This window comes from Barbus barbus (genome assembly GCF_936440315.1).
Source record: "Barbus barbus genome assembly, chromosome: 30".
Classification (NCBI taxonomy): Eukaryota; Metazoa; Chordata; class Actinopteri; order Cypriniformes; family Cyprinidae; genus Barbus; species Barbus barbus.
The window spans coordinates 18,194,510-18,216,155 of record NC_136758.1 but is presented as its reverse complement, the minus strand read 5'-3'; the positions used below and the strand labels follow the sequence as shown (position 1 = coordinate 18,216,155).

General features: G+C 36.5%; 1 protein-coding gene across 1 annotated transcript in view; it reads right to left on the bottom strand.

The window, feature by feature from the left end:
* pdzd8 (PDZ domain containing 8) overlaps nucleotides 1-19,579 on the bottom strand; it is a 38,339-nt gene extending 18,760 nt beyond the window's left edge. The window contains exons 1-3 of the mRNA XM_079386518.1: nucleotides 18,559-19,579; nucleotides 4,950-5,075; nucleotides 2,806-2,908 (exon numbers count right to left, since the gene is read on the bottom strand). Of these exons, the coding sequence (XP_079242644.1) occupies nucleotides 2,806-2,908; nucleotides 4,950-5,075; nucleotides 18,559-19,442 (1,113 nt within the window). The 5' untranslated portion in view covers nucleotides 19,443-19,579. The remainder of the gene's footprint in view (nucleotides 1-2,805; nucleotides 2,909-4,949; nucleotides 5,076-18,558) is intronic.
* Nucleotides 19,580-21,646: the final 2,067 nt, after the last annotated feature.

The following is a 21,646-nucleotide window of genomic DNA, read 5'->3' as shown; positions in this document are numbered from 1 at the left end:
AATAATTTTATTTATTTAGAACTTCCTGACATTTCAAGGCATTCCAATGTGAAAGGAACCTTACATAGCATATGTATGTTAAAAAAGGGTTTCTTTGCATGGACATTTCTTACAGTCTCTAACTTATCTAGATGACCACGTACACTGATGTTTGCTGGAAATGGGCATCGGCGGGCGAGCGACTGCAGGGCGGTGCAGGTCGATGGTGAGAGCGGCTGGAACGGCAGGAGATAAGAACAAATGAAAAGACCCCAGAGGCTCAGTATCACTTACTTATTACTGATAGCGGTGTTAGCCTCTCTGCACCAGAGGCGTAAGCTAGGAAAACATGCTTTAACACTTCAGCGTTTAGATTGTGTTGAAAAACAATCCCCCAGCATGCACACAGACAAAATGGGTGTCACAAGTGCTACCATGCACATATTCTTTTGTGCACATACCATGGTTATACCCATGTAAATACAGTGTATATGAACCACTGCACTTATGAGCTGAGATCACAGCGTTGTTTCACATGTAAAATTACTTTAGGATATGAGGAACGTAATATAGAGAGATGAAAAACACAGAGAGAGGAAAGAGATACCCAGTGGAGTGAGAGAGAAAGAGAAGGGTGGGAGAACATAAGAGAGAGGGAGAAAGAAAAACAATGACCTTTTCCAGATGATATCTGTACTAATCCTGTGTTTGAGTCCCTGCTGAGGGCTCTGAATCTGGGGGTCTGGGGGAAGCTGATAAACACCAGGTGAAACGCACAGTGGCCAGTGTGCATCTGCATCTCCGTGCACAATTCAGTATTTCAAATAAACATGCCTGCATTTGTGCACATTCATATGAGCATCTATGCAAACACACACTTAAGCATGCAAGCAGTTGCTTAAACACTGCATGTCCTTGCTGATGGGATTGGTCAATGTTACATGTGAACCCTTAAGTCAATGTAGAGTCATCAAGCATATAACATGCTGTGTCAGTGCTGGTGCATGCCTGTTATAGTGATCAGATCTCTCTCTCACTCTCTTTCTCTCTCACACTCGCGCACACGCGCGCGCGCGCACGCGCACACACACACACACACACACACACACACACAGACAGAGGCTGGCTTATTGTGTTTTTTAATTAAGTAGAGTCTACAGTCACACACAAAGAAATATATTGTAGTTTCTGTACAGCTGTTCATTTCAGATGTATTATCGAACTTCTAAAAATCAAATAATATAAAACAAACAAGTGAATGAATAAGCAAACAGTAATTAAATAATAATAAGAAAAATAAGAATTATGTTATTATATGTTATTTTGGTTACAAATTCAACCAATTTATTCAAACATTTATATTGCTATATATTTCCATCTTTTTGGATATTAATTTCCAGTAAATTAAACACTTTACAAATGAACAGTGCTTCATCTTTTTTGGTAATCATCTTCTTAATTGGCAGCTTGTTCAGACACAAACCAAAAGATAATATTATTCATAATAAATGAATGATGAGACTGGCATCAGTGCACAAACAGATCCACATTATGTAACACCCACATTAAAAACAAAAGACTCAAAGATTAATAGTTAATAATTACCAATCACAATGGATGAACCTCTATGAAATAGCTGATATACAAACACCTGTGAGCATACTGTACATCAGTTGAATTCTACATTAATTAAAGTTGTGACGTCAACCTACTCTTTCTACACCGGATGTGAGGATGCTGCTGGATTTAATAGGAGATGAGAGACAAAATAAAATCACTAGAACGGAGCAATTTAAGTTGATTTTCTGACCGCTGTCATTGCCTGCTTGGTGAAGTCGCAGTTAACAGGTTGAAAAGGAAAAGATTTTTGCAAATATGTTTAAATCAATAGCAATTAGATGGTGTTTGTCCTTCCTCCAAAATGAAGACAAACAGACATTTATAATAGAGGGAAATAGACTACAGATTTATTATGGACACGAGCCAGCCACTTCACAAAGCTGCCCATTTTGGTGGATAAGCAACAATAAAACAAACTGAACTAAAAAGTAGCTAAAGCACAACCAATTTGACATTTTTGGTACAGAGTCTAAATATCTCCTCATAGAGAAGAACAAATGAGCAACACCAACTTCCACCAAAATGAACCTTGCATATTAATGATGACCGACATTTACTTCCTGAACATTGTCCCAAACAACAGCCCCAGAAGTGAAAACGGTAACACTTTACAATAAGATGTCATTGTTAACATTAATGTATTAACTAACATGAACAAACAATGAACAATGCATTTATTACACTATTTATTAATCTTTGTTAATGCTAGTAAATGAAAATACAGTTGTTTATTGTTTATTCATGTTAGTTCACAGTGCATTAACTAATGTTAACAAACACAACTTGTGATTTTAATGAAATTAACATTAAGATTAATCCTGTAGAAGTATTGTTCATTCGTTTACTAATGTTGTTAACTAATGAACCTTTTTATAAAGTGTTACTATGAAAACATTTTCCAAAGTCATTTCAACCTGTACAGCTGTGCTGCACATCATTATCTCCTGGTTTTTTGTTTTGTTTACATTGGCAAACACTAAAATTAATAGCACAGAATTATAGTTTAATTAAAGCTGGATGTTTACTGGTTCATCTTTGACTTTTGACCCGAGTCATAGACAACAGTGTGCATGCATGTCTGGTTATGCATGTGTATTTATTAATGAATATCAAACATGCGTGTTTATGCATATGCAGCGCAGCAAACCTATAGTTCAGCACCCTCAGGCAGAGAGAAACACATGCAGCAGGACGTGAAATGTGTACCTCTTTGATGGAGCTGCGAGTTTTTTCCCGCCATTCGTCAGAACTGAGCTCTAAGGTGCAGTGAACATATGTCTCCCTTTCATATGAACCCAGGATAAACAACCTTTAGAAAGAACACAGAGAAAGTTTTTTTTTTTTTTAAGTACTGGTATATTTCAGTACTTTATATACAATAACTGAATGTGCTCACACAAACAAATAATGCGGTGATCAAAAGAAATGAATAGGGCAAATTCAGCTCTGAAACCTGATCAACAGTCGTTGAGTTCAAATGACTGTTTATAAGATACTACTGCCATCTGCTGGCTAATGTATTTTAGAGCTAACAAACTTTTTCATTACAAGCACTAAAAAGAAGCATTATGGGATATAAAAAAATATACATACACACTACTATTTAAAAGTTTGTGATCAGTAAGATTTTTTTAAATGAATACTTTAATACTTTGAAAATTAAACGTAAAGACCTTTGTTACAAAAGATTTAATTTCAAGTAAATGCATTTTTTTTGTATTATATTAATATCATATTTAATTAATTATATATACAATTATTTTGCTATTATTATTATTATTTCACAATATTACTGCTTAACTGTATTGTTGATCAAACAAATCCAGCTTTGGTGAGCTTTTTTTTTTTTTTAAATCATACCAACCACAAACTTTTGAATGGTAGTGTAAATGCATTACAAAATATAAAAATCTAATACTTAAGAACAGATGTAAAGATTATTAAAGCCTTGTGATATACATAAAAGGTAATAAGGAAATATTACAGCCTGACCAGACTGTATTTACATTGTGCTTTTATTAAACATTTGACAATTTCTCTAATAATAAACAAATATAAATATCAATTTCATCAAATTTGTAACTAAGGCAGTGATGCCAATCCTGCTCCTGAAGAGCCTCCTTTCTGCAGATCTGAGCTCCAACCGTAACTAAAAAATCCTCAACATGCAAAAACCCAACTGGCCCTTCAGAAGCATGACTGGTCACCCCATTGTAAATGCTGATCAAGTTATAGTCCCCTGTTGCCCTCTGGTGGTGGAAAAGCCCAGCACAGTTGAGACAAACTGACCGGTGCACGCACACAAACACACACTGGATGGCTATTTAACAGCAAGTTTATAAAACCCTCAATTTCCAGTGTGCAGACTACAAATTATGTGGTGTGTGTGTGTGTGTGTGTGTGCGCGCACGCGTATCAGGTTCGATTTGGGTTTGTAATTGTTAAAAGCTCTGCATTATTAATAGAAAGCCCATTATAAACACTATTGAAGTCTGTTAATAATCTGACAAAAACACAAAGACACACAATGGTGAGAAGAATTCAGCTTTTGTTGCATTGTTTGTGTGTGTGTGTGTTCTCAAACACAACAGCTTGCGACCAGGCCATTTCAAATTACATTGGCTTAGAATGTTATGGCTGTCTATGAGTTTTGTGTCCCAAAAGAATAAGAAAACTGAAACAGCAGTGTGTACTACCCTGAATAGACACCTATAATGATTTCAGACTCTTTTATATGAATCTTTTTGTACTATACTTTTATATGTGCTACTAATTTGAAGAATTACGTATGAGTAAAGAGAATTAAAGAAAACAAAGGCAGGTGTAAATGCACTTAAACACACAAAATAGAGGCTAGCAATAAAATTTTTTTACTTTAATATGCCTGATCTGGGATGACACTGAAAACTGCACAAGAGACACAAGACAAGCTGTGCTTAAATATTCAACTGTGCAAGATCATTTCCCTTATTTTTCCAGTTGTATTCCAATTGCCTTCATTTAATACTCACTTAAAGTGAGCACTTCAGTTTTTAAATACACCAATAATTAAATAACATTGTTATATTTAAATGTGTACCAAATCTTAAAATGTTGAGACGCCTAAATTCACTTGTAGCATTAAAATAACTGGTTTTATTTTTAATATTATTTAGACAAAACAACATAGAAGTTTGATATCGGCCATAACATAAATAACCATCTGCTTACACTGGCCAGCATTATTATGCCTATTGTTGCCTAATCAAGTGTATTTACTAACCTCCCATGTTTCATTTGCCCAAAAAGATAAAAAAAGATAGAAAGGTAAATGTTGATTGTGTCGCACACAGCAACAGAATCTGCCCTACCTGCTACATTCAACAAGTGTGACACGTAAACGCCCCTCCACCAATAGTGTGTCTCGGATGGAGATGTCCAGGTCACATGATGACGCCAGCGGTGGCTGCACTTGGAAAGGAAAAAAGGGCTTGTACCTGTTGATCAAAAACAGACAGAATCATCAGACAACAAATAATCTGGCAGAAATAATCCTTGCTTTATACACATTAAAAGCCAGATTTACTAAACAGAGTAATTTAGCGTAAAACACATCCTGCTCATTTCCATAATGACCAATGCAATCTATAAAGAGCACCACAAATTACCAACTATCCATGCCATGTCAACTGGAAAACTGCTTTTTTAGGGGGGCAATAAATAATGGTGCACATATTAGTAAACTGACAACCGCATGCGTGATTCTTAGTCTCCTCCCTTAAATGTCTGAAAGGGAAACTCCTACAAATGCATACGCAATAAGGTCATCTGCAAAAACTGTCCACACATTTTCATCAAGGGTTTGTGCGGTTGAAAGCCGTTAGTAATTCTGGCCCCGAGTTCATTATTGCAAAACAGTAAGTCATGACTTGAATCGTGAGGTCAACAGGAAACGTTTGCAAAGTCAACGGTCATTTAGGGTGTGTGTAACCCATTCACTCTACCCTTACTGGAAAAACAAGCATTTCAGCTCTTTGTGTGTGTTTCGTCCTTTCACACAAAGACTTGAGGGTCAGGTTCAGTTAAATACTGCTGCAAGGATTTTTAGGCCCTTTTGAATTATGCAAATCATCAGACAGGTAGGCTTTCAAGCAAAACTAAAGTGAAAACTATGATGTTAAATGTCAGATTGCATCAAGGTGAAATTAAATCTTATGCCTTTGCTCAAGGTCTCTTTTTCACTGCTACTACTCATTAGCCAGCAATTTCTATGAATTTTAATTACACCTTGGCATCTCATGGATTTTAAAAGCAGCAGAGGCAAAGATCCTGTTGCTGTTACCGTTTTGTGCAAACTAGTAGTTTTTCTAACATATCCATCAACCCCGCATGATAATCCGAGTATTACTTAAAATAAATAAATGGGGAAAAAAAATCAAACAGTTCATATACATTTCAAACCTCCTAATGCTGACATTTTCAGAAGGTTAACCACTTCAGATTAAAACTTTAGGCCCTATTTTGTGCCCTATTCATGGAAGCCCTTACATCATCATTAAAATATTCCTAATGAGTGACTGCATGCAATTCAGCTAGGAAACACCCAGACTCTGTTCCTCTTGTATCATCTGTGAAATCACTTTTTATTTCACACCAAAAAAGGTTATGAAATGAAGAGAAACGGATCCGAAAGTCAACAGGGAAAAAACTCATCTGAGCTTCCTCCTCTTCATTTACCTCCTCACTTATAGAGTTTCCCATATATTTTTTAGTCCAAATATTGAACTAAATGGTTTAGTAATGGGAGATTCTTCTTTCTTAAAGAGTTGTCTTCATTCAGCATTCTGGAGAGTGACTGATCATCCCCTATTTGTGCATAACGGTGTTGTAAATATTACAAGTATTTAAAACTAACAACATTAAGTAAGTGTTTGTTTCAAAATGAAATACTTGTCCATGTGATAAAATGTGTCTATATCATGTGGTCGATCATAACTGGCAGTGAAACCGGACTGAATATGAGGAACTTTATAAACAGGGTGATTCCTCATGCAGAATGCAGCACTGATAAGAGAGTTTAGCAGCATTCCTCTGAGGAGAGCGGTTCTGTGCTATTTCAGGAGTCTTTACTGGTAATAATAACCTGAGAGATTACAGTTCCTAAAACAGGAAGTGTCTTTTTCTCTCTCTCCGTACACAAAGCCCTCCGATTTGCCCTTGTGAGATACAAAATATTATAAAAGCCGTCAGTCTCAGAAATTGCTTCATTGGCCTTTTTCTCCAGACAGATTGTTTTTCTGTCTTATCATCATATAAATTGCCATGGAAACAGGCTAAGGAAGGACCCATTTTCAACAACAATCGTTGGGTTTTATGCATGACCCATAAAATCTTCACACTATCATTAATAGATAATAGAGGATATAAGGACTTTGCATGAATGTTTATATTCTGAGAACACAAAGTGCTAATATCTAAACATTTCAGATCTTTGAACGCATGCTGGGTGAAGTCGCCATTTCTCTGAAAAAAAAAAATGAAACAATCACATGCTTTCACAAAGTGAAAGGTCAAAGTGAAACGAAACACTCCTCTAAACCACACAAACAGACAAAAGGCAATTTCAATCCTATAATGTAAACACTAATGAGGCTTTCAAAAGCAAAATCCTGAGATTAAGACACGATTTAATGGAGTCACATGGACATACTGCTTTGAGAACAAAAAATTCACAATCAAAAACAATGTGCACTGTGCAAACAAAGTCTGTGAACAATACATGCATGTCTCAGCATTCAAAAGATCTTATCAACAGTACCAGTGATATCTTTTATGCCAAAACTGAGACAGCGTTTTTGTGTCTGTGTTGCTTAGTTTTGTTAAATTTTGTCTCTTCATTACATTATTACTCATCTGTCCTCTCTATTCTAGCCATTAACAGGAAATACAGGAAACATTACATAAAGAGAGTTCTGAGGGTAGCCCGACCCATTCCAGCAGGAGGGGATTTGGAAGACCTACATTTTTAAAATGTTCCTTTAGTCTTGCTCTAAATTAAAGCCTGAGATGTATTAGTGACCACGGAGTTCCCTTACAAACTACTTAAAACACCTAAAACTAGGTAAAATGCGATTCTGTGACAAACTTGATCTTTCACCCTAGCTCTGTTAACCTAAAGACCCAGTTTATATCCTTATGGATATCTTGGATGATCCATTTACAAGTGGACAGCTTTTGGGTGTTGGTTTTGGTAATTAAAACTAAAACTATTAAAACTTGTTTTTGTTAAATGAAGCTAATATCAAATAAAATTATGAAATGAAAAATGTAAGAAAATGAGAAATGTAAACTAAAACAAAATGTAAACTAAAACAAAACCTTATGTTGAAGTACATAAAAATAATAATAAAACAAAGAACCAAAAAAAACTAACTGAAATATAACAATTAAAGCTCATTCCAAATATTACTAAATACCACAATGTCATATAAATTACACTAAAATAACAATGGTGTAAACAGGGTCTAAAATGTTGTGCGACTCAAATGGGCAGTTCAGTGATTCTACTTCCTTCCTGTCCAGACACCTCATGATGCAAAGCTCTAGGAACAAGACCTGGTATGGTAACACTCTCATTGTGCCCCTTCCTTCCTCTCCATTTCCCAGCTGCTTAATTGCAGGACATGACTTCAGTTTGTTCCTGAGCACACACAGGGCATGGAGCGCAGCCCTATAACTTACCACCTACACCGTTACAGGAACATAGCCAGCCTGCAGCATTAAAAATACAACACTCACCCACCTCACAGAAAGAAGCTTGCAATGCCTAGAGAGTCTGGACCTTGCCGTCTAAGCCAAGTGGAAGCAGTTACAAGCACACACATACACCAGTGTATATTAACAGCAGTAATTATCTCACAGGCAATATACAGTTACTGCGCAAATCCATCGTTACATGTACAGTACTATATATGGCCAAAAGAGTTCAATTATAAAGCATGACAGGTTTAAGCATAACTGTAATTACCCTAACATACTGTGAGACTAGCTGTCTTTCTATTCATGTCAATAGACTGTTCTAGTCAGTGAATAAAGTAGTCTCTGTGTGCTTCCTGGTGTTGGAAACATCATGGGAAAATAAAGCAACAACTGTTTATAATGCAATATATTACAATAATGGCATCATTTATTCTCAAATCTCATTAACACCTCAGCATTTTCAAATTTAAGCTATCACAGTCAATTATTACATATTTAACAACCAATGATGTTAAAAATTATGTAGGTCTGGGATGAAACAAGGGTGAGCAAATGATGAGAGAATGATGACAGGACCTACATTTTTTGGTAGACTATTCCTTTAAAACACCTTAAGTCATTCTGAGGAAACTTTATGGCTCTCTTGCTATAGGAAATGTAGTAGGACGCAATATATCAGAAGATATTCTTCAAGGGGATGAATTTCATTGAGCTGAAATGAAGAACACTTAACCTGTATGGCAAAACACTTTGCTGTTTAAAGTACTTTCAAGGGCTTCCAGCAGAAGTGAGAGAATACTTGCGGTAAGCAGCTCTAAGGGAAAAAGGCCAGTAAACGGCTATCCACTGTGAAGACCTTATCTCGCCTATCACCAAGTGTTAAGTAGGGCTGCAACGATTAGTCGACATTGTCGACAAATATTTTTGTTGTCGAGTAGTCGTTTGATCTCATATGACTAATGTAAGAGCCTGAAATACTGCGGTTTGACCAGTGTTCAGCCCTCCTGGATCCAATTCAAGAGAAGAAACACCCGAACCTGAGCAGAAACACAAAAACTGACAGCAGTGTGAAAGCAACAGTTAAAAATGCATCTGATTACAACGATGTGGATGTTTGCATGAGCTCTGCTTTTCAGTAACGTTACTCCAGTAAAGTCCGTACTTTATGCAATAGATAGCCTTAATTCAAGCAGCTTTACTGTATTAAACATGAAAAACAGTCAGTGTCGCTTTCAGTTTACAACTTGATTTTCTGTTATAAAGCAGCTCAGTGTGGAGCTAGCTAATGATAAAATATTTTTATTAGAGAAAAAAATTATTTCATTAAAGTGACAGTTTGGTTTACAGAGATCAAAGCTTGATCTAGCTCTGGACTGTTTTGGTTATCATAACCCTATAAGGTATTTTATGACATTATGTTGTGAATAAAATAGTTTGTCCAAAGCGTCTTATCACTTACCTTTTATTTTGTTTCTTATCTATATGACTTACAAAAGGAGATGTTTGGCAGAATGTTACTTTTTCATGTAGCCAATTAAATGGTGAGAGTGTGTCTCTGTCTGTCATATTGTTTTGTGTGCCAAATACATCTATTTGTATAATGAATTGGTAACACTTTACAATAAGGTATCATTTGTTAACATTAAAGTATTAATTAACATGAATGAACAATACATTTATTACATTTATGTATTAATCTTTGTTAATGTTGGTTAATAAAAATACAGTTGTTCATTGTTTGTTCATGTTAGTTCACAGAGCATTTAGCAATGCTAAAAAACAACTTGTGATGTTTATAAATGTATTAGTAAATGCTGAAATTAACATTTATCTAAGATTAATAAATGCTGTAGAAGTACGGAGCCCTTCTGGGACATGGTGGTGGGAAAAATTTGTGGTGGGAGGAAAAAATATTTTTGTTTTTTTTTTGCGGTCTCTTGCAAAACTTTTGCCACATTAAGCGTAGAAAGCACTGACGTATTTCTTTATTTGAGTCCAAGTTCAAAATAAAACTCTATGAACTGCTTCATTGTGAACATACGGAGCTGTATGAACCACTGCAAGCTGTAAAGTAAACAGGAAGATTTTGTCCGAACTCATCTGGTATTGCGAGAGAACGCAATAGTTTTGAGAGAGAATGCAAAACATTTGAAAAATATTTTTTCCTCCCACCCCGAATTTTTCCTACCACCATGTCCCATAAAGGGCTCCATAGTAGAAGTATTGTTTATTCTTAGTTCATATTAACTAATGTCAACTAATGAACCTTATTGTAAAGTGTTACCAATTAATTGTATAATAATTGTAATTACATAATATGCTTTTCTAAAGCTGAAGTGACCTTGTTAGAATATGTATAACTTAATATTTTGACTGATTGTGAAAGCTGAATAATCAAAGTCTACTGATTAACCAGTGAAATAATTGACGATTAGTCGATTAATCGTTCTAATAATCGTTAGATTCATCGATTATCAAAATAATCGTTTGTTGCAGCCCTAGTGTTAAGTGTAAGCAGTTAAAAACATTTCCATTTTAAATCATTAATCAAATGGCACAATAATTGCGTTAGATTACAGATTTCAGATTTCTGCCATATCTGCTAAATTTTTCTGAAACCACAGGAAATTCCTTGGTTGACTACAAACATACACACACGCACATTTGAAACAGGCAAATACTCACACGCAAGCCTCAGTTAGTATAAAGCATATGACTGTCTTCAGTCATTTAACAATTAACAATGCATAATTCATTTTCATAATGCACCTAATATATTTTTGATAGACCATGAAAGTAAATGTCAGTAAATTAGGTTTTATAGTCCAAATACATGCTTTAATCAGCGTCTAACAGTCATTAGTACAATAAAAACAGTATATGAGAGTTATACAGTAAGAGATGAGTGTAATAAAAGTTTATATAAGCTAAAGCTACACAAACACACCTGCTGTGTCTTTGACTGGGGATGTGCTGCTGACCGGATTAAAACCCACGCATATCACCAGCACCTCTCCAATATAGCTCATATTCACCACAGCCAGGTCACTGACGACAAACCAAATCAGCTTTGCTTTTATGTGCAGCAGGAAGAAACCCATGACTTGGCCAATCAGGTGAAAGCTGTGAGAGCTTATCATGTGTGTTCTGCGAACTGACTGCAAAAAAAATGTGCCTGTTTTACACTGCACGTCTAAGTACTGCAACGTAACTGCACAATGAGTATTTTATTTGATAACAGACGAAAATTACAGATATAATAGTTATCAGGAGAGGGCTCTTAAGAACCATTACAAACTTTGTCATAAAATGCAATTTACATTAGGCATGAACAATATGAGTACCATTCTGACTTTTGTCTGACTTTTTTTCCTTTATTTATTACCTTCAAACACCCCCTTAATTTTGAAAAAAAATATTAATGAAAATTTATACTGCACATTTGTGATACCTAAATTTACTTGCAGTATTCAAAACGATTAATTTATAGTGATTTTATTTTTATTGATTTAGACAAAATAGTAAAGGCTATTTATTGATAATGAGTCACAACATGATTTTTTTTTTTATATGCAACCCTAATTTACACAAATCTACAAATAAAAGAGAATTTTCAGGCCTTAGTAAATAACACAAAACAACAGCTAAATGCATTAATATCTCTGGAAATGGAGCTTAGGAATGTTTGTATTTTCCCAGGAGTTTGTGTGATGTAATCAAATGAAAGTGATTACAAAACTGATCATTTTCTCTAGCCTCTGATGTTCTATTCATAAAGAGAGCATGAGAAGGCGAAAATAAAGGGATTTCATCCCAGCTGAACTTTGGCCTGACTGTATTTGCTAATGTACACAGAAGCTCCTTCACTACAAATTTACACTTTGAGATATGAGGTTTAATCTCCTCAGTGGTCAGATGAAGCGGCTGAAATTATCAATTATTATTATTATTATTTGATGTCACGGTGCCATCTGGCTCGGGACAGGTTACTATTTTTTTAAATGCACTGCTGAGGCTAGAGAGAGAAGACGACAATACGTGTATCGTGAGAGGGGGATGTAAAATAAGTATTTGTAAGCGCGTGCAAACGGAAGTACAGCAGATGTTTTCGGAAGAGCACTTACATAAGTGGACTTTAGAGACGGAGAGAGGGAAAGAAGAGAGAATGAGGTATAAGTTTCCATCACGGTCAAGTCAATCACGGCTGATGATCTGAGACGGCCGCAATGCGCACTGCACAGTCAACAGATGACGAACTGAGTCTGAGTCACTGATAGATCACTCAAGGATGTCCTTTTCAATGTGACGACTAGGGAGAAAAGGCACAGTTAACTAAGCAAAACCTATATCTACCGTTTGTCCTTTTCATGACATTCCTGAAAATCAATAAACAGTCTATATATTTAAATTCTACATTACGCCTATTTTGTCCAAATAAATGAAAACGTTTGTTCTAAAGTCAGTCAGTCACTTTAAATGCCAGTGAATTTAGTCATCACAACATTATAATATACATTATGAAATGGATATTCATTTTGAGATTTGCTAAAGATTACACATGACAGTGTTAGTGAATCATTACTGGTTTTAAAGTTTAACTTTGAGTGCAAGAAGGTAACCTAATGGTAATAATAGAAAAGCAATAGGAAGGAAATATAGTTTCTAATAGCTTTTATAGTATATGCATCCGTAATATATGTTAGATTTTATGACAATTTTTTTAATAGTTCTCAACTGCCCTCTCTTGATATGGCCTTTATTAATTCTGGCTGATACCAAACAAAACAATACTCAAAATAATATTTGAAAGGCATGGAAATAAGCAAGCACAATTAAATATCCACTATGCAATACATTAAAACATATCTAATATTGGCCAGTTACCAATGTGGTATCAATATATTGTGCATCCATATCTGAAATAGATTAATGGTTGTTTTCACAGACAAAACAATATAGCTTCTCATGAATATCCAATTAATGTGCTAGGTGTCTCAAACTAAATCTATCTAACATTTGATAATTTTTTTTAGAGAATATTTAACAATACTTGTGTGGGGAAAAATGTGTCCATCTTACAAAACAATTCCTTCAAAGTTTGTCCAGACAAACATTGCCGTCTCATGAAATTGGGCAGGAAAAAAAAAATAATAATTACTGCCAAGGGAGTGCTTACAATATTGACATTTTTCTGGTTCTTTGTCCTTCAGTAAACACAAATGAGTCCACTTTAAATCTAGGTTACTAGTTAATCATGACACATCAATTCCTGTTTGCTCTGAATGTGCTCCGCAGGAAGAAGCTGTAAGTTGACAGTTTCAAACAAGTTTCTTCAGCAAGGGGCATTTAAAAAGCCAAACTCCATCACTGTCACACATATGGATGGATGGATTGAACGCCGTGTCTTTTTCTACTGAGAATGTGTTTCTCTAATGCCTCTGAGGCACTGGACCATTAAATTGGCACAGTCAGGAAAATTTGTCCCGATCCTCGCTCCATCTTTGAGAACAGAAGGTGTCATTAAACACCTATCAATAACAGCTAGACACGCAAACACACCAGACATGACATCAACTGGTGTAACCGGAGAACTGTATGGGTTAATCCTTAGAGATTATAAAAACGCTTTCTTACGCACACACAACATGCACCTGCACCACACCATATATCAAACATCTACAACATCTGAGAACATCATTCATACTTTATTTGTGATAACAAAACTACTAATGATGGGAAGGGAGAAACCTTCTCAGTTAGTTCCCTAATTACAACATCCTGAGAAACACTAACGCCTGAAGAACAAGTAAACGCGCAGAAACAAATGCACATTTCTGACTTTCATGTTTTGACCATCTGTGACATGGAGCCCATCCAGGATGCACCAGAGATGACGTCATATTGTCTTGGGTTTTATAAACACCCCCACAGGTACAGAGAACAGGACTCCTGTACACCGAATAGCTTATAATAAACCTTTCTATAGTTAGTTAGTTTAGAGTATTTTATTTCAAGTATTACTCAGCATTTAACAGTAAGCCAGTGTGGGTTAATTCTGTTCATACATTGTATCTGTCATATCTCCCAATATTGCAGATCTTACATGACACTGCTACAGATAAAGATGGCAATTTCACTTTAAACCGAGTTAAGACCTCCTGTCATCCTGCTTTTTGAGGACTGTTAAGATCTACATTTGGACAAAGGAGCTGGATAAGCATAATAGGCTGTCCTCTACACTACACAATAACAAAAGATGTTTGCTGAGAAAAGCCCCTTTACATTGACTCACTGAATCAGTGCAAACCCAGCGTATATGTAAAATGTGCAATGGTCCAAAAAGTCAAAAGTATATTGCATTTTAGTAATTTAATAAAAAATGTTTAACATTTTTAACACAAAACTATTAAACAGCAGAACTGTTTTAAACACTGATAAGAAATGTTGGTCACATTGTATTTTAAAGGTGCAGTAGGACATTTTGGAAAATGCTCACTTTAGCCTGATAGTACTGAAAGCGTACATCCCACCCTCCCTTCAAATCGCTGTCCAAAGCCACGCCCCTTAACGCATATACGCACACAGATCAGATGACCAGAGACATTACTACAGTACATCATATGTCATTAACCAGTGAAAACTTCATAGTACAGTTAGTAACAGTACTACAATACCAGTAGGAAGGAAGATCAGGTTGTTGAGATTGTTTGTCTGCCATTCTCGCTCAGTCTGCATAGCGTACGTGATCGTGCTGATGACGTACCCTGTCTGCACGAACAGGGTGTGCAGAGGTATGCAAATATGTTGACAGGCAGGTATTAAAGTCAATCAAATTTCTTGTAACAAGCATTTTGATTGGACGAACATTTCTTGGTCCTACGCCTTCCACAGAACATATAAATACATTTAGACCACTTAACCTAATGATTGCTATCGGTATGTGAAGAGATTTTTAACCAGCATAACAAAAAAATGTTTCTGAAGACAATTACCTATTGCACCTTTAAAGGGATAGTTCACCCAAAAATTTAAATTCTGTCATCATTTACTCACCCTCAAGTAGTTCCAAACCTGTATGAATGTCTTTGTTCAGCTGAACACAAAGGAAGATATTCTGAAGAACGTGAGAAACAGAGCAGTTCTGGGGCACCATTGACTTCCATAGTATTTTTTTTTCCTACTATGGAAGTCAATGGTGCCCCAAAACTGCTCTGTTTCTCACGTTCTTCAGAATATCTTCCTTTGTGTTCAGCTGAACAAAGAAATTCATACAGGTTTGGAACTACTTGAGGGTGAGTAAATGATGACAATTTTCATTTTTGGGTAAACTATCCCTTTAAGGTCCAATTTTTGCTATTAACAAACCATTAACTAAAACTTTTGCCTCAAATTCCTAATTTGCTGCTTATTAATAGTCAGTAAGGTAGTTGTTAAGTAAGTTTAGGTATTGTATTAGGAATGTAGAATATGGTCATGCAGAATATGTGCTTTATAAGTACTAATAAACAGCCAATATGTCAATAATAGGCATGCTAATAAGCAACTAGTTAATAATGAGAATTGGTCCCCTGTACTAAAGTGTTACAGGAATATTTCTTGAACAGCAAATCATCATATTAGAATGATTTCTGAAGGATCACGTGACACTGAAAACTGGAATAATGGCTACAAACAAATTCAGCTTTGTCGTCACAGGACAAAAATTATATTCAAATAGAAGACAGCAGTACGAGTAGCATTCCAAAAAACAAAACCATAAAAAAAAAAAATTCTCTCATCCTTTCCATTAATCATTTCAACTTTCACCAGAAGCATCACTATAATCACCAAGTCAATCTTTTTTTCATCCTGGTGACGCACAAAACAGCTATCTAAAATACAGAAATACAGCAAATCTGATTCGTCATCCCATATTTATTGTCACAGTATATTAAAACCACACCATGTAATTCAAGTCTCTGGCAGTTTTGTCCACACACACACACACACACACTTGTCCTGTTCTGAACACCACCTCCATCTGTGACACTTTCATCCCACACAGAGACGACTGAAGCGGATTTTGGCCTGCCCGCTTGTTTTGTCCCTGGGCCATGCTGTCTGGTTTTTAAACAAAGTTCCCACTCACACACTTGTTTAAAAGAGAATATTGTCAGCTCCTTAACGTCACCTCCCACGTGACAAATTAAACAGTAAGTACTTTTCATCTCAGCCCTAAAACAAACACCGTTGAACTCTGAGGCGGTAAAACATGACTAGTGCGTGAGTGCTGTATCCATCCACACACACAAAGAGGAAACATCTCTCGTCTCAAACACCAATGAAGTGATTCTGACGTTTGGGAAGATGCGAATACTGAGAAAATGAGTGTATCATTTAATGTCTCACATCATTGAGAAGTTCTTTCCCTTTGGGTAATGTAAAGCATTTAGCTTCAGTAAGTTTGCTGCCGGCTGTGCTTGTGTGCTGTGATGACTAGAACTCTTTAGTTCTGCAGCACGCGTCCTTATGGTGTATACCAGAGGGCACCGCATCAATGCCAGGATGCTGAATCCAAAGGAAAGAGAGAAACGTTATGAAAAGAAGTCTGTGATGAAGCCAAACTCTTCGTACTACTATTGAGACACTCTAATCAATAGTTAAGTGCATGTGACGTTTAACCAGATGCGCAGTGATCTAATTCACCATTCACAATCCCAGCTGTGTGGGGTCAAAGTTCAAATGCACCATTTGAACTGACGCAGATTAAATTTATCTCACTGTTTGTGCCTTCTATGGACTCTACAATTAACTTAATGGATAAAAATCACAGTGTGGTGCTCAATGCTGTGTTTGACTTTGAGATTTGCATATTATGTTCATATTGATTGTACACAGACACGGTATGTCAACAAAAACAAGCAATGAGACTGATGAGCAAAAAACGACTGCGCATCAGATTATTCTGTGCACCTGCTGACTTACAAAGACAATGCTAAACCTAAAGAATTTACAACCTGAGAAATCCAGTCAAAGCACACACAGTCGCTGAGAAGTCTTGATGTTTATTGGCAAACAAACGTTTTAGGTGTTCCAAATAATGCTGAGTAATAGAGAGCCGTGAGGTGTAGGTGGATGAATCCTGCAAGCAATCAATTCACAGCTTGGTTGAACGCCTTAGTCACAGACCTTATATTTACTCGGCTAAAAACAGGACGTAACAAAACTCTCGGAGTTGTTTTCACTTTTAACGGTCAAGAATATGAGCAAAGCAAATCGTGATTGAATGGGGAAGATGGCCTCCATTTCCAGTTTCACCCTGAGAAAATGAAGCACACTTGCTGTTCTCGACACATGACTACCAATCAGCTCAGTTATTGCAGTGCTACAGTACTTCTGTCTGTTCACTTTTCACAACACCATTCAGACATGAACACACGCTACCGGTTTCACAACCTCTTTTGACTCTTCATGTGCAGTCGAAGCAATGCTCAGATAATAGCTTGAGAGATATCTTTTACAGATAATTAAACTTTTCATCTTAATAACAGGTCTAATGATAATTGCCACTATTCGGGAGGTCTCTAAATAAAATTATCCAACAACGGTAAATTATTGAATGTGTTGTTTGAATGGTCTTTCATTCTTCAGTGAGACTTTGTCGCTTAACAACTGACAAAAAAATTGAAACTGTCTAGATGGTAATAATTAACAAATATTATGGCATAAATAATAGAAATAATAATAATAATAGTTATTATAAAATAAATCATTATCTTTATAATAAAACAATAAAAAAACGTGATAATAACGTTTTTATTTTACATATAAAATTATCATAGTAGTAGCATTAGTATTATTTGTTATTAGTTTCTTTCTTTAAAAAAAAGTTCATATTTTATCTTCTTTTACATTGACCAGTTCTAACTGTCAAATATCAGGGAAAATAATTAACAATATTTTGAAATAACTTAAAATTGGTCTGACATACTATTTAACAAAAAATAATTGGTATCAGCATAATAAAACAGATCTAGTTAAACACTGTCCAACATCACAGCTGAAAAATAACAATGCAGGGAATTAACTTTGGGATCATCTGTAATCATTTATCTTCAAGGCCCCTAACTTTGACTGTTCTGCCAAAGCTGAGGACATTCACTCCAGACCTGAGACCCCAGATGAACTTCAGGCAAGGGACAGACGAGAAGTACTGCAGTAAGACACAGAGAGAGACATTACCTTATTTTGTAGTTTGGTAAAGTGTGCTTCTTCTTGATAACTCTCTTGAGCTGATTGACTATGATGGAGGTGAGCTGGGGCAGAGGACGGCCCTCAAACTGAGACTTCACCTCGAAGTCTATGAGCGGGTCCTCCAGGAAGGAGAAGGACCAGTGCGTGAAAGGCATGCGGGTGAACTGCAGCTTCAAGCGGCCTGCCACTCGGGTCATCTTCACAAACAGATAAGCAGATTTCCCGAATACCAAATCGACATCGATGGCCAGATGAAAGCCGCCGTTATATTCTAAGTCAACCTCGAAATTGAGCTCCTCTGGCATGTTGTCTTCATTGACAGCCATCGGCTTCATGAGTCTGGCGGTTTTGAAAACGGGCACAGAGTTGCCCAGAGAGAAATCCCGCAGACTGAGCCCCTCCAGCAGACGCCCGGCGGTCTTGGTCTGGAGGAGCTCCTCAAACTCTACCTTGATCTTCTTGGTGATCCAGTGCCTGACGACTGGAGTGTCTCGGAGCTCGCGGAATAAGAAGAGAAATATGGCATTGAGGAAATCGCATGTCTCTGCTTTGGAGGTGTGCCGAGTGTCGCTCCATGAAGGCGGTGGCGAGGACGGCTGCTGTTTGGGGCTGCTGCCAGGGACGGTGGTCTCTTGCTGCTTGGGAGAAGCGGCCTCTGGTTGTTTGGAGGCAGATGTGATGTCTGATTGTTGCTGCGTTGATTCGGCTTGTTGGTTGCTAAAGTAATCCTTCAGTGCGGGATCAGGAACTGCTTTGACATATTGAACTGTCCTAGCGATAGGCTCTGGGCTCCTCCGGTACAACAGTAAGAGCTGCAGAAGGAGCGTGACGATGGCCCCGGAGAAGGCAGAAATTAATATCAGGTATATCATTTTCGGATCCCCCACTGCGGCGTGCGGGTTAAAGTGTACTCATGTTCCGCTGTCAACGCGATTAAACAAAAGCGAGTTCCACCTGGCCGCTCACAAAGCTGCCATATCATCTGCTCCTTTCCTGGGCTTCGGAAACTGCCGCTGATTGGTGGAACGTAACATCGCGTCAACGCGCTGGAAGTCCTGCGTCATGACGGCATCTGCCGGGCAGCGACCGAATGGCTGTGATCGCGACAAATAGGCTAATGCATAAAAATGGTCACAAGAAACTTACTGGAACGTTGTATGCTGAATATTGATTATTCCTGTGTGTTTGTTATTATGACAATGAAAGCATTTTTTAACTTTATTTTTCCATAAAATAGCCAGTTTACAAAAATTATGTTTTGAACTGACAAATATCATTAAGAGGGAACTAAATGTATTTTTTTGTAACTTAATGGAAATTATGATATAATGCAAAGGCCATGAGAAAAAAACAAACATACAAATTTATTGAATAGGAAGTTCCGTACTTTAAATCAAACAATGTGACTCCAAAACATTTTTATTTACTAAATAAACGTGAAATGTTTTGCATTGTCTGAAGTAGCACCATTTTCTACTACAATTTTTAGAGGTTATTATTTCCTCTCTGGAACCTTTATTATGCCTATTATTATTATTATTATTAAAATTTACTGCTTATATAATTTACCCAGTTAAAAAGTTGCATATTATTATGGAACATTTCGCATTGTGTTGTTTATGTTAATATGCATATATTTTAAATAAATAAATAAACAAACAAGCCGCCCCTTTGAGATTAATGGGCTTAAACTGTGAAATGACAGTTTTAGTGATGCATTTTACGGCATAACTCTTTTAGCCTGGAGCCTATTTTATATTATATTATTTTATTTTATTACTGCAAATATCTATTCATTAATATTGTCTTTGAAAAAATAAACCCTGTCTGCTGAGAAATGTAATCTTGCCCAGACAGTCATATTTCATGCAATGCACATGCTGTATTTAGGCCTACGTTTGCAAGTAACATTTTTAACAGAATTGGGAAGAGGCACTTACGTGACCTAAACAGCTTTCTCAAAACATTACCGAGCCTGATCTACTCCAAAACCCATTTTCTAATACTAAATCAGGGTACTACTTCTGAGAATTTAGTTCTCAGCCAATAGCAATGCATATGTTTAACCACTGGGTGTGCAGCCATTAACTTGATTGAAACAATTAATCCCCATGTTGGCTGGCAGCAAATACCCTCTCACAAATCCTGTTTGATCAACTCGTGTTTCACTGCTGCTGGAGATCTGATCTATTTCAGTCCAGAGACACACATTTATAATAGATTACAGTAGTGGTAAACTAAAGTCAAACTGTGGTGAACATTCCAGCTCCATCTTGTGGACTGTCAAAGATAGTGCTGAACAAAACGGACATAATTCCTTTAACGCAACAAGCATTCAAAATCCCACTTCTACTAAGAGATATGAAATAAAAACGCGTTATATGCTTATTTTAAAAATATGACTTAAGCAGTAGGCTATGTGTTCTCTAACCGAGATGTTTTTAGTTTTTAATATATTGCATTTATTTCAAAATAAATATTTCAGAATTCATACATTGCATTTAAATGAATCATTTTGGACTCCCAAATTAATTGTACCAGTATACATAGGGCTCTCATCGTTCTGTCAGAATGGCCGAGCGCTCAAGGTTTCGACCTTCCCAAAGAATGAGTTTCTGGTGGGTTCAAAACCCACTTATGACAAGAGTCTTTTACAGAGACACAACTAAACCTGAAAACGAGGTTTATTCACGCAGAACGTCATGTTAAATCTACAACAGCTCAAAAGCAGTCACGTCTCACTGTCACGGTTTTCATGTAAAAAACAAAGGCCCGGTTTCATAGACAGGATTTAGCCTAAACCAGGATTAGGCCATAGTTCACTTAAGACATTTTAGTCATTTTTATAAATGTGCCTTGGAAAAAAACATTACTGGTGTGCATCTTGAGATACAACAAAGGCACTGATATATTTTAAGATCAGTCAGTGCAAGTTTCTTTCCGTTGAAACCGCTCAGAATTTCATTTTAGTCTAGGACTAGGCTTAAGCCTTGTCTGTGAAACCGGGTGAGAGTGTGTCAGATTTAGTCAGTGATTTGCTTTATGTGCAGCGTCAGACGAGTAGGAGTCTAGTTTC